The sequence below is a fragment of the Asparagus officinalis genome, chromosome 1 (assembly GCF_001876935.1).
Source record: "Asparagus officinalis chromosome 1, Aspof.V1, whole genome shotgun sequence".
In the NCBI taxonomy this organism is placed as follows: domain Eukaryota; kingdom Viridiplantae; phylum Streptophyta; class Magnoliopsida; order Asparagales; family Asparagaceae; genus Asparagus; species Asparagus officinalis.
In genome coordinates, this window is record NC_033794.1 from 39,894,450 (window position 1) to 39,905,700 (window position 11,251).

Genomic DNA, 11,251 nt, shown 5'->3' on the forward strand with positions numbered 1-11,251 from the left:
CTTGGCCGTCTGCCCATGCCAGGCCAAACTTATCATCCTACCCACCTTCCACCACAATAAAAGGATACATCATTTTTCATCATAGGTAAACTTTTTCCACCGTTCTCTGAACCTAAGAGATGCTAGGAATCACACCCAATTATAAAATTAAATTTGAATTATTTATTCCTAATATGGTCATGATTTATTTTTTTAAATTAAAAGGAGAGACCCATTACAAACGAAGGGTAAACATTTAATTTCAACTTGTTGGGGCCCTCCTCTTCAAAAGAAGAAGGCGACCCTCCAAAAATTGGCGTATGCTGCTTGAGTGTGGAGAGCACACGGTATTCTTTAGTAAAAGGCGAAAGAATAGTTCGCTCTGTGCTCACCACGCAGCTGCGTAGCTATCTGATCACCCCTCAAACCCATTTTATACCCACCTCAGCAGCCTCAAACTCCTGCCACCCCCGATGTGGGACTAAACAAAGCTCCAATTCTCCCCTCCCCAAATACATAAGCCTCTGCACGGTTTTTCCTCCCTAGGGTTTCGAAGCTGTCAATGGCGTCCTCCGTCGTCACCGTCGGCGGTAAGGGCTCAACTCTCTCTCCTCTCTCAGTCTATTCAATCTCCAATGCCTTGTCAAGGGTCAAAATTGATTCCTCCGCTTTAGACAAGCTCTCTTCTCAATCGAAGAAACCCTCTTCGATATCCCCCCCCCCAAAAACCCTACCACCCACGAACCCTAATTTCCTAACCACAGAAGAATCCCGTGCTGCTCTCATCGTCCTCTTGAACAAACTCATCCTCTCCGATTCCGACATCCGTCCTGTTCTCCCGACCCTCATCGAAGAAACCCTCAACCTCGATCACGGGCACGAAACCCTGGACTTCAGTTCGACATTTCAACTCCTCGACTCTCTCTGCCGGTTGAATGGTAAGAGACTTGATGAAATTGGAGTGACAAGCGATGAGATTGGGGTGATTGAGGGCTCTTTCGCTGCCTCGACCGGGATTTGTGCGATTTTGGATTGCTGCGCTTCGGCTCTGGTGAGGTTATCTGATGCTGTTGCTGCGTTGTCTTGCGAAGCGGGTCGGGTTGATGTGAAGGTGTTCAATTTGCCCGTTTCGGGTGATGGGTTTTCGATTAAGGATGAGACCAACGTGGCTGGAGATATGAAGGTTCTGTTGGCGGAATCGAAGCTTGCGGATAAGGTTGACTCGGTTTTGTTTGCGGAGATTCCTACTCTTAATGCTAGTTTTAGAGAAGCTGTTAGGTCTTTGCATTCTAGAGTTCGGGTTGAGTTGAACTCTGTTGTTAAAGCGAAGAAGACAGTTGGAGTTGGGAGTAAGGGAAAAGAGAAGGCTTTTGTTTTAGGTCTTTGCATTCTAGAGTTCGGGTTGAGTTGAACTCTGTTGTTAAAGCGAAGAAGACAGTTGGAGTTGGGAGTAAGGGAAAAGAGAAGGCTTTTGTTGCTTCCGTGTTGCCACTTGCGATGGCTATTCAGTCTATGAGTGAATGCAGTTTAGGCCGAGCTAGATTGGCTATTGAATCATTGAGTGATCAAGAGCTAAAAGCAAGAGTGTTGGAGAATTTTGAGAAGAGAAGTCCAAATATTGACAAGTTAAAAGAAAGTTTTCAGGTGATTACTGAAAAGGCTTCATCTGGGTCAGATTATGTTAAAGGTTTGCATTCTGTGTATGATACTTTGATTAACTTTAGAGAGATTCTTGCTTGGGAGGCGGTGGTGGCTCTATTTGTGCTTGACACGGATGAATCGATTGAAAAGGTTCAAGTTGGTCCTTCAGCTAGTATTCTGGAGAGTGGAGAGAACTCAAAGGGTGAAAAAAAGAGCGAGAAGAAGAAGAAGAAGAAGAAGACTCTAGGGAAGGGAACTTCACTTATAAGGCAGCTTCTTAAAGACCGATTTATGGGCAAAAATGAGGCATCTATTGAAGATGTTGCTGTTTTGGTTGAGTGGGTAAAAGAACTTCTGCTTTACTTCGATCCCAAGGACAGTGGACTGGATTCCTTGCTGAATAAAGTGAAAGAGATAGTTGAGAACAATGATAGCAGGAGACTGCCAAAAATCCCGAAAGTAAGTACTGCTAATGTCATTATATCAGAATTTGAGAAATTGCTTGTGCTTAAACTTAGAAATCAATATTATGCACCCTTATTTGCTTCACTCTTGGAATAAACAGGGGTCATTCAGATTATTGCCAATACCTTATATGTTGGTATATTGTATGTCTCAAATCGCTCAAATTTTGTTGGCAGATAAAATCAGAGATCTGAAAAGTCATAGTCCTGCCATTAGCTAATTTAAAATTTCTCTTCCATGAAAAAATTGTTCAATTCACATTTTGATGTAATGCAGAGTGAAGATTGTTATTTCTAAAAGCTATGCAAATAATTGAAGCTTTCTATTTTAAAAAATGTTATATTACTGAAGTCGTATGACCAAGGAATTAACCTTATGATTTTGGTTTTGTGCATCCAAACACACTCAGGAATCTGTGCACTGTGATTTGCATTCACACCTCCCTATCTCAGTCATTCATGCAACATTCTGCCTCCTTTCAGCTTGAAAGTACACATCTCTCGCCTGTGTATATCTGTATTAATATTGGCTTCCCTGTTTCTGTCATGTCGTTGGGGGGTGGAAAGACCAATTTGTTTGATTCTAGTTTTCCTTTCTTTATATTATTAAAACACATGAAAAAAGTAACCCGTCCTCTTAGGGTTGTCTTGTTGAGGGACTTCCAAGTTTTATATTTAAAAAAAACATTTTGAGACTAAATTTGGACTAGTAAATGATGCATAACTGGTGGAGCTTTTCTTTATGCTCACGATCTGAAGTCCATCTTTTTTAGGGAACCCGTGATTTTGCAAAAGAAAAAATGGCCATAAGGGAGCGTGCATTTTCAATTATCGTTAATGTTTTCAAGATGCACGGAGCAGTTGGACTTGATACTCCTGTATTTGAACTTAGAGAGACTCTTATGGGGAAGTATGGGGAAGATTCAAAGTTGATATATGACCTTGCTGACCAGGTATGCTGCTGCTCACTTTTGTCGGAATGTGATGTGTCAATTATTCCGTTTATGATGATGGTTGCTAGCTGGGTGTATTTTTTTGCAAGTATATAATTTGTCTGGAATTATTTTCAGGGTGGTGAGCTTTGTTCTCTGCGATATGACTTGACTGTCCCTTTTGCACGATACCTTGCAATGAACAATATCAGTGCGTTGAAGAGGTACCAAATAGCTAAAGTGTACAGAAGAGATAATCCATCAAAAGGGAGGTTTCGTGAATTCTACCAGTGTGACTTTGATATCGCTGGTCAATATGAAATAATGGAACCTGATTTTGAGGTTATCAAAGTTCTGACTGAACTGCTGAATGACCTCAATATAGGTGATTTTGAGGTACTCTTTGCATCAATTACTGCTCTATTGCCTTTTATGGAACACATGAATACAGCTTTGATAAACAAATAGCTTTCATTTGCACGTTTGTTGATATATTTACTGTCCTGTATAGATGCAGTTGTTTGAACATTCCTGAATTATGCCCTGATTGTTTGCAAAATCCTTTTGTTACTGCAGATAAAGCTGAACCACCGGCAATTACTGGATGCAATGTTGGAGATATGTGGTGTGCCTTCTGAAAAATTCAGAACAGTATGTTCTAGTATTGACAAATTGGATAAGCAATCATTGGAAGAAATAAAAAAGGAACTGGTAAGCAGGTTCATTTTGCATCTAATTAACCAACGAAGTAAAATCTTCAAATACTCTCTTAATTTAACTTGGTATTTTGTCATTCAATATTTGGCTTGTGGTTTGCATTAATCATATGTAGAATAATATACCTGCATTACCGAGGTATCTAGGTAGTAAATCATCATTTTAGGAGAAGAATGCACTTTAACATGAATGAAACTTTAATTTTCTGCCAGCACATAAACATCATGTCTTTAAAGTTTCTTTCCATATGTTAAGATGTAAGTGCTGTTATTTTATTTCATTAACAACTCCCCAAAATCTCGAGCACATTCATAAACTCAAGAATTATGTGAACATGTAGTTAGCCGTAAAGGTTCTTCCATTGTGTTCCACAATTTATTTTCTCAACATGTTATCAAAATCTTACTGCATGCACTGCATAGTAATCTGAGGATGATTGAGTTCATGTAAAAGTGATGTCTTGTTTTCCAGAATTAGATACTGTTATTGTCAGTCCTTCCTCCCAAAAAACACATTTCATCACAACTACTTCCAAAATCTAAGGCATGTTGGTTTTCATACTGCTGCATCTTGTTTAGAATGCGTCAAACACTGTCAAATTTAATCTTTAATTTGTGACACAAGTATTTTTATGTCTTTTGAGATGATTCCTATTTTTTTGTCTGATTAAAAGTTCTGTCAACTTAGGTGGATGAAAAAGGCTTGACTGTTGAAATAGCAGAAAGAATTGGCATGTTTGTAAAGAAAAGAGGTTCGCCACTTGAATTATTATCAGAATTGAGAAGCAAGGATAGTCAGTTGTTGGATAACGCTGGATCTGTTATTGCCTTGAACGAATTGGAGATTTTATTTAAAGCTCTTGAGAAATCAAGATGTATAGACAAAGTTGTGTTTGATCTGAGTCTTGCAAGAGGTCTTGATTATTACACTGGAGTTATATTTGAAGCAGTGTTTAAAGGTTCTACACAGGTAATATATATACTCAAGAGTTTATTCTTCTAATGGTTTTTGACATATATTTGCCAGATGGTTTTGGTAACTGGTTACCTATCATGATGACAATCGTGATATGTCCATATCAAATACATAGCAGATACTTAGATACTACTATATTTTATGAATAAATGACGGAGCTTCTTATTTGTCTTGCAATTAAATATGTTGCATTTATGTAATTTGTCCACTTTCCTAATAAGGACTATGATCATTCACGTAGCTATTGAGATATATTATTACATGACTTGGAAAATATTTCAAATATTTAAGACTAGTATCATTTCTTCTTTCGCACTTGGGTCTTCCCTGAGGGCATGTTCAAATATTTCCTGTGAAATGTTTCATTTATTATTATGTATTTTAAGCTCAAGATGCCTTCGCATTTGTTCAACTGAGTCATATTCTTCAAGTTTTAGTTGCTGATATTTATGGTTAACACTCTTCTCATCTGTATTTAGGTTGGTTCTATAGCAGCTGGCGGGCGTTATGACAATTTAGTGGGGATGTTCAGTGGAAAACAGGTCCCTGCAGTTGGTGTTAGCCTTGGAATTGAGCGCGTGTTTGCAATTATGGAACAGCTCGAAAATGACAAACACGAGGTAAAATCTCAAGTCTCATTGGTTGCCTTTCATTAATTTCACTGTTATCTTTAATTTATTGAAAGCCCAAGTGTACATGTACTCTCCAAGTTATGTTTCTGGTATCTTGGATGAGGCTGACTTTAATAGTTATGAATTCATGAATAGATAGCAACATATAATATTGCGACATAATCCTGATATCGTGGTAGAGAACCATTGAAGTACAGAAGTGACAATGGAAGATTGCTAGGCTGAGGAGGTTAAGTCCAGGGACCTTATGTCATCTAAGTACTTGAATTACTAGTCAAAAATAACAGGAGGAAGAAGAAGAAATATGTAAAAGACTAAGATAACAACAACAAAGCCTTCCTTCAAATTTTGGTGTCGAAAACATGAATTGTATTCTTCTATTCAGCTCTTAAATGGTCATGCTCTGTTAACACTTATTATATACTTCTTCAACGAAATTCTCTTAGGCATACCTCTAATTCTCTTTTCTCCATGACTACTAGTAAGGGTAAATGTCAGATAGTCCCCTGAAATTTAGGTTTCCAACAAAACACGGCTGAATTCTATAAATTCCGCTAAACACTAAACACACATGAAGTTTTGGGTGTCTCACAAAATCCCATGAACTTTCAAATTTTCCCAACTGACCCCGCTTATGAAGTTAGTGGGTCTGGTTAAAACTTAAAAGACAAAGTACCCAGATTTACTTGACTTACTAACTCCTTTTGGAGGTCCTTCGGGAAAATTTTAAAGTTTCGTGGGTGTTGTGATACACATCAAAGTTCATGGGCGTATAGTGGAATTTGTAAACTACTAAAAAGGGGGAAAAAGAAGAAGAAGAAAGAAAGAAAGAAAGAAAAAAATGTGAAAATCCAGGGGTTTTTGTGTAGTTTACTCTATAAGTGAGAAGCCTGCATGGCGTAGTTTTCTTAATCTTTCTATGGACTTGCTTTGGTGAAAGAAAGAAATCATGGATTAAATCTTTTTTTTTATAATAGAGATGGATTAATGTTTTAAAATCTTACGAAAATCGTTTGATTACTTGTTAGTAGACTATGTCTCTTGGATTCACCTTAATCATCGCGCTTCATTTATCAGGCAACTCGTGCAACCGAGACACAAGTATTGGTCGCGATTCTCAGCAAGGATCTCGCTCTGGCTGCAGAGCTAGTGAGCGAACTGTGGGACGCAAAAATTAAAGCAGAGTTCGGACTCACCAAGAGAGTGATGAATCACATCAACCGCGCAAAGCAAGCTGGCATCCCTTGGATGGTGATTGTGGGTGAATCAGAAATAAGTAGCGGTATTGTCAAATTAAAGAACATTGAAGTTAACCAGGAGGATTCTGTGCCTAGAGAAGAAATGGTTAATGAGCTTAAAAGAAGATTAAACATTTGATGCGCGGATCATGTCATTGGGTTGCAAGTTACTGTAATTTGTTAGGCTACTGGCAATTGTTTGTTTGTGGTTAGGGTGGATCAATTGGATAGATGCTACTTGTTGGGTGGTATTTTGTAATCCTTTTTTTTTTTTTTTCATTTTTACAATCTAGAAATTTATCAACAGACCACACTGTGGAGACTAGAGAAAACTATACGAAAGTCTTTTTAAACAAAGAAATGACTTTTCTTTTCACTGTAACGGCCAAGTATGCGACTCATTAAATATAGGAAAAGTTTATTCTTAATTTAAGAAACAACATGCTATATAGTTAAATAATATTACTGCCACTTGTTATTACCGTATTATCTTTTAAAAATAATTTATACTCCTAGTAGAACGCACGTGCTTTGTTATTGTATTTGATATTATATTATTTAATAAATTATATATAACCATTAAAAGTTATTTTATTGTACTATGATTAAAATTTTTAACTTATACTATTACTAGTACTTATACTATTAACAAACAATTAATAGTTATTTTAATTTGTCTGTTATTATATTATTAAACTATTTATTTAGGGTTGTAAGTATTAAATAATAATGTAATCATTAGTTTAATGACACTATTGATGTAATTAAACCATTTAAATTATTAAATATCTATGTTATGTACATATTTTTTGACAACTAGTGACGTCCTGTATTGGTAAGCTTGAATGTGTTTTTATTAAGCACTAGTATAGTGCATATGTTTTGCATGAGAGTCTACCTGTTTTGTTTTATGTTTTTTTAAAATTTGTTTTGTCGGCTGCAAAATAACAAAATGACTTATATAGTAATATAAAATTTGAACATGTATAATTTTATTTAAATGAATAAATTGTACGATGAAACTTTGTATGATGAACTGTTCGATTAATTATTATAGTTTGGATAATTGTTATAATTTATTTATAATTTATTAAAATAATTATAATATGTTAAATAATTTCTTCTCTTTTAAATATAATAATATTATACACAATGTAATTATAATACTATTAGTAACTACATTTTAATTTCATAATTAGTTTATTACACCATTAGTACATAATTTAGTAATTGTATAGTTATCAAATTGTAGTTTGATTTATTAATTTAAAAAATACTATTAAAATCATTATCCTATAAATACTATTAAAATTATAATATACTATTATCATACTTTTAAAGGCTGACAAGATGAAAATGTAATAGGTAGTCCCCCATAAGAGATGAAACCCAAAGGTATAATGCATGAGCCTAATGAATTTTATTATTATTTTTTATATTTTTGAATTTTTTAAAGAATATGTGACGATAAATTAGGGATAAATTTTAATTTTTTATTAAATAACATAATTAAATAACAAAAAATAGTGTGACCAAAGGTTTTTGAAAAAGTAAGGAAATGCATAATTAATAAGAGGTTGTATATAATTAGTGAATGATTAATTACAACTAATGATATATTTGAGAATTATCAAACTTAAAAGGTAAAAAATGGAAATCATAAGTTTTAACAAGGCAATCCTCTTTTATATGTAGTGTGGATATCTACTAAATAATGATAATAATTTTTAATATTATATGACTTTATGTTGTAAAGAATATTATCTTGTTCGATAATTAATATTTCTTAGTAATAAAAAATTAGCTTGTGTATATTTAGAATATTATTATTTTAGAAAAAATATTTTATATAGTATTGAATATATTTACTTTTTAACAAAAAGTGAACGACTCATAAATTCTAAAGATCCAATATTTTTTATGTAATGGTGTGTTTGGAAATATGGATTCGGGTTCGAATTTCAAATCTAGTCCAGCCCAAATACAAAATCTCACGTTTGGGGCTTCAATTTGCGGTCGAATTTGAAACCAAATGTATTTCGCGATGAGTGGATTTGACAGCCTAAATAAACAGCAGGATTTCAAAATCTTGACCCTTAAATCCACCCTCCACCATGTCTGATCGCGATTACTCCTTTCGTCTCCCGACTCCCCCCCACAAATCATCGACTTTCCTCTCCGCTAACCCTTGCAGCGCCCGTCACCGCCCATCGCCGGGGCCTCGTCTTGAGCACCGACCTGTCAACGCCGGCCGCCCCTTGCCCCCCTACCCCTAGCGTACTCCTGTCTTCGCCCCTAGGGGCCCGTCGTCGGCGCCTTTCCCTGAACATCGCATGTTCGTTGCGAGCCTCTCTCTCTCTCAAATTTTGACCTCTCAGGTTTCCTCACAAGCGAAAACCCTAGATTGAGGGAGCTATCGAGACCCTAGATCTCTATATTAGTCGCTAGTTCTTCTCATTATGGAAAATTTCATGTTTTCATCATTTTATTTGATCCTTTTTTCACTTTGACATCCGTGTTCATGTTGACGGAAGATGAACTTCTTTCATATTTTTGTTAATTTTTTTTTTGTTGTCATTTTTTTTTAAAGTTTATTTTGTTTGCTAGATTAACTTTAATAGAGTTACAATACCACGGAGTGTGTCTCTGATTGAAGTTTTTAAGAAATAACATATCTTTTGATAATATTTGACATCTTTAAGTTTTATGAGAATGTGAAGATAAACTCTCTAGTCTTTCTTACACACTTAGTTATATTTGGAAAAAAAAATTAATTTTTATTGCTGCTAGACTTTGGTCCTTGTAGGTGTTAGCTACATTCCACATAGATCACTTGCTCCAGGCTTATGTTGCCACGTACGATTAGATATGTGGAACACAGATTTTGACTTATCGATTTAAAAGCTTGGTGATCATTTCGCCTCTTATTTCTTTCTTCTGATGATTGCAGGTGTATTTGGGAGTTTCTTCAGCTCAATCCTTGTCTCAAGGAGCATACCTATCACAATGCGGGTAATTGGATGTTATTGTTCTGATTCGTTATTTACCATGTTTGCTAAATTTGGTTGGTAAATGAATTTCAATTATTTACCCTGCAACTTTGGATCTTTCTATGCACAATGCCACGTTGATAGAATATATAGTTTACCATGATTAAGCTTTGGACACGCTGATGTCATATGATCCAAATTAGTTGATAGGGGAGTATAATTCAAACTCGATATTGAAAGGATTAAACACGTATTCACATAGCAGGAAATAGCATATGTATGCAGTTTTATTACATTTATATGAGGCTTGATGGTATAGTTTAAACTCGGTACCGAGTACAATTATAGCAAATACCACAACCTTGACTTGAACAATGATGCTAATATTAGAAAAATATGTACAGGTTCTTTAATTAAGAATTTTTTATAGAAGAATATGTCCAGGTTCAACCTCCATTCGAAAGTTTCTTTTGGCTCCAAATTTAACATTCTCGTTTTGAGGGTTGAGTTATTAACGGTTATAAAAGCATGCAATAAGACAAGCTCATAGTAATGCTTTCATTTTTATGTGATAACATTCTCTCTTTCACACTTAAGAGCTAGTTTAGGGATGCTTCTAAGCTTAAATGATTATTTTGTTTGGGAGGCGCTTTTAATTTGTAATCAATAAATTTGAAAATCATGTGTATGCAAATAATAGATTTGAAATCAAGTGATTTGAAATCCTTTTGTTTAAAAACTGTATCCAAACAAAGGATTTGTAAATCTATGGATTTCAAATTTTAGATTTGAAATCATGAAATTTCAAATCTTTACCTCAAATTCAAATCTTGTTTCCCAAACGCAGCCTAAAGTAATTTTCCTAAATAAAATTATTTTTAATTCATAATGTCCAAATTTTATGACTAAGACGATATTATAATATCGAAAAGGGTAATAATCGTTATAATATAAAAAATCAATCCCTATTTATACTATTATTAATAATTATAATTATGTACAATATTTTATTAAATAAATAATTTTACTATTTTATTATAATTAATAATTATTTTATAATAAATTGTAATATATTTATTAATTTTATTATCATTATAAATTATTAGTATATTCTAGCGAGTGGCCAAATATTTTGAGAAAAAGAAGAGAAGTATATGTCTCATAAATTTCAAGGGTCCAAAATTTTTTATATAAATTAATTTTCCAAAATAAAAGTATTTTTAATTTATAACATCCAAAATTTTATTACTAAGATGTTATTAATTATCAAACAAGGTAATATTCTTTACAACATAAAGAATTAAATGAATGATTTTTACTATTTTATATAATCAATATTTTTTATAATAAACTATCATATATTCACGAATTTTGTTTTTATTATAAATTAATAATATATTGTAGTGAATGACCAAATAATTTGAGAAAATGAAAAGGTGCATAGTTAATGGGAGGTTATGGATCATTAGTTTTATAATTAATGGTATAATTTTGAGTTAAAAAATTGAGAGCGTAAAAAAAGAAATCAAAATTTTGACATGAGTATTCTCTTTTATAAGTAGTATAGATCTAGTAATGAATTAATATTTTACTAAGCTCCCCTAACGAATCCACTGTAGTAGGTACTCTCTCTTGTGAGACCTGACCCGAACTCACGACCCAATCCCGACTTACCTCATTCTT

The 11,251-nt window shown here is 34.1% G+C and overlaps 1 protein-coding gene and 1 long non-coding RNA gene across 3 annotated transcripts; both read left to right on the top strand.

Moving 5' to 3' along the window:
• LOC109823113 (histidine--tRNA ligase, cytoplasmic-like) lies at positions 356-6,935 on the top strand. Of its 2 annotated transcripts, none has more exons than XM_020389410.1 (8): positions 356-1,345; positions 1,447-2,079; positions 2,858-3,037; positions 3,155-3,412; positions 3,593-3,727; positions 4,421-4,702; positions 5,188-5,328; positions 6,418-6,935. In XM_020389410.1, the coding sequence occupies exons 1-8, from the start codon at positions 542-544 to the stop codon at positions 6,715-6,717; spliced, it is 2,733 nt and encodes a 910-aa protein (XP_020244999.1). In that variant the 5' UTR covers positions 356-541; the 3' UTR covers positions 6,718-6,935. The 2 variants fall into 2 exon arrangements, with proteins under 2 accessions (XP_020244999.1, XP_020244991.1); XM_020389402.1 differs by having other exon boundaries at positions 356-1,257; positions 1,359-2,079.
• Positions 8,599-9,735, top strand: LOC109842238. Its single transcript, XR_002247307.1, has 2 exons — positions 8,599-8,956; positions 9,529-9,735. It is a non-coding gene; the product is annotated as an uncharacterized LOC109842238 (long non-coding RNA).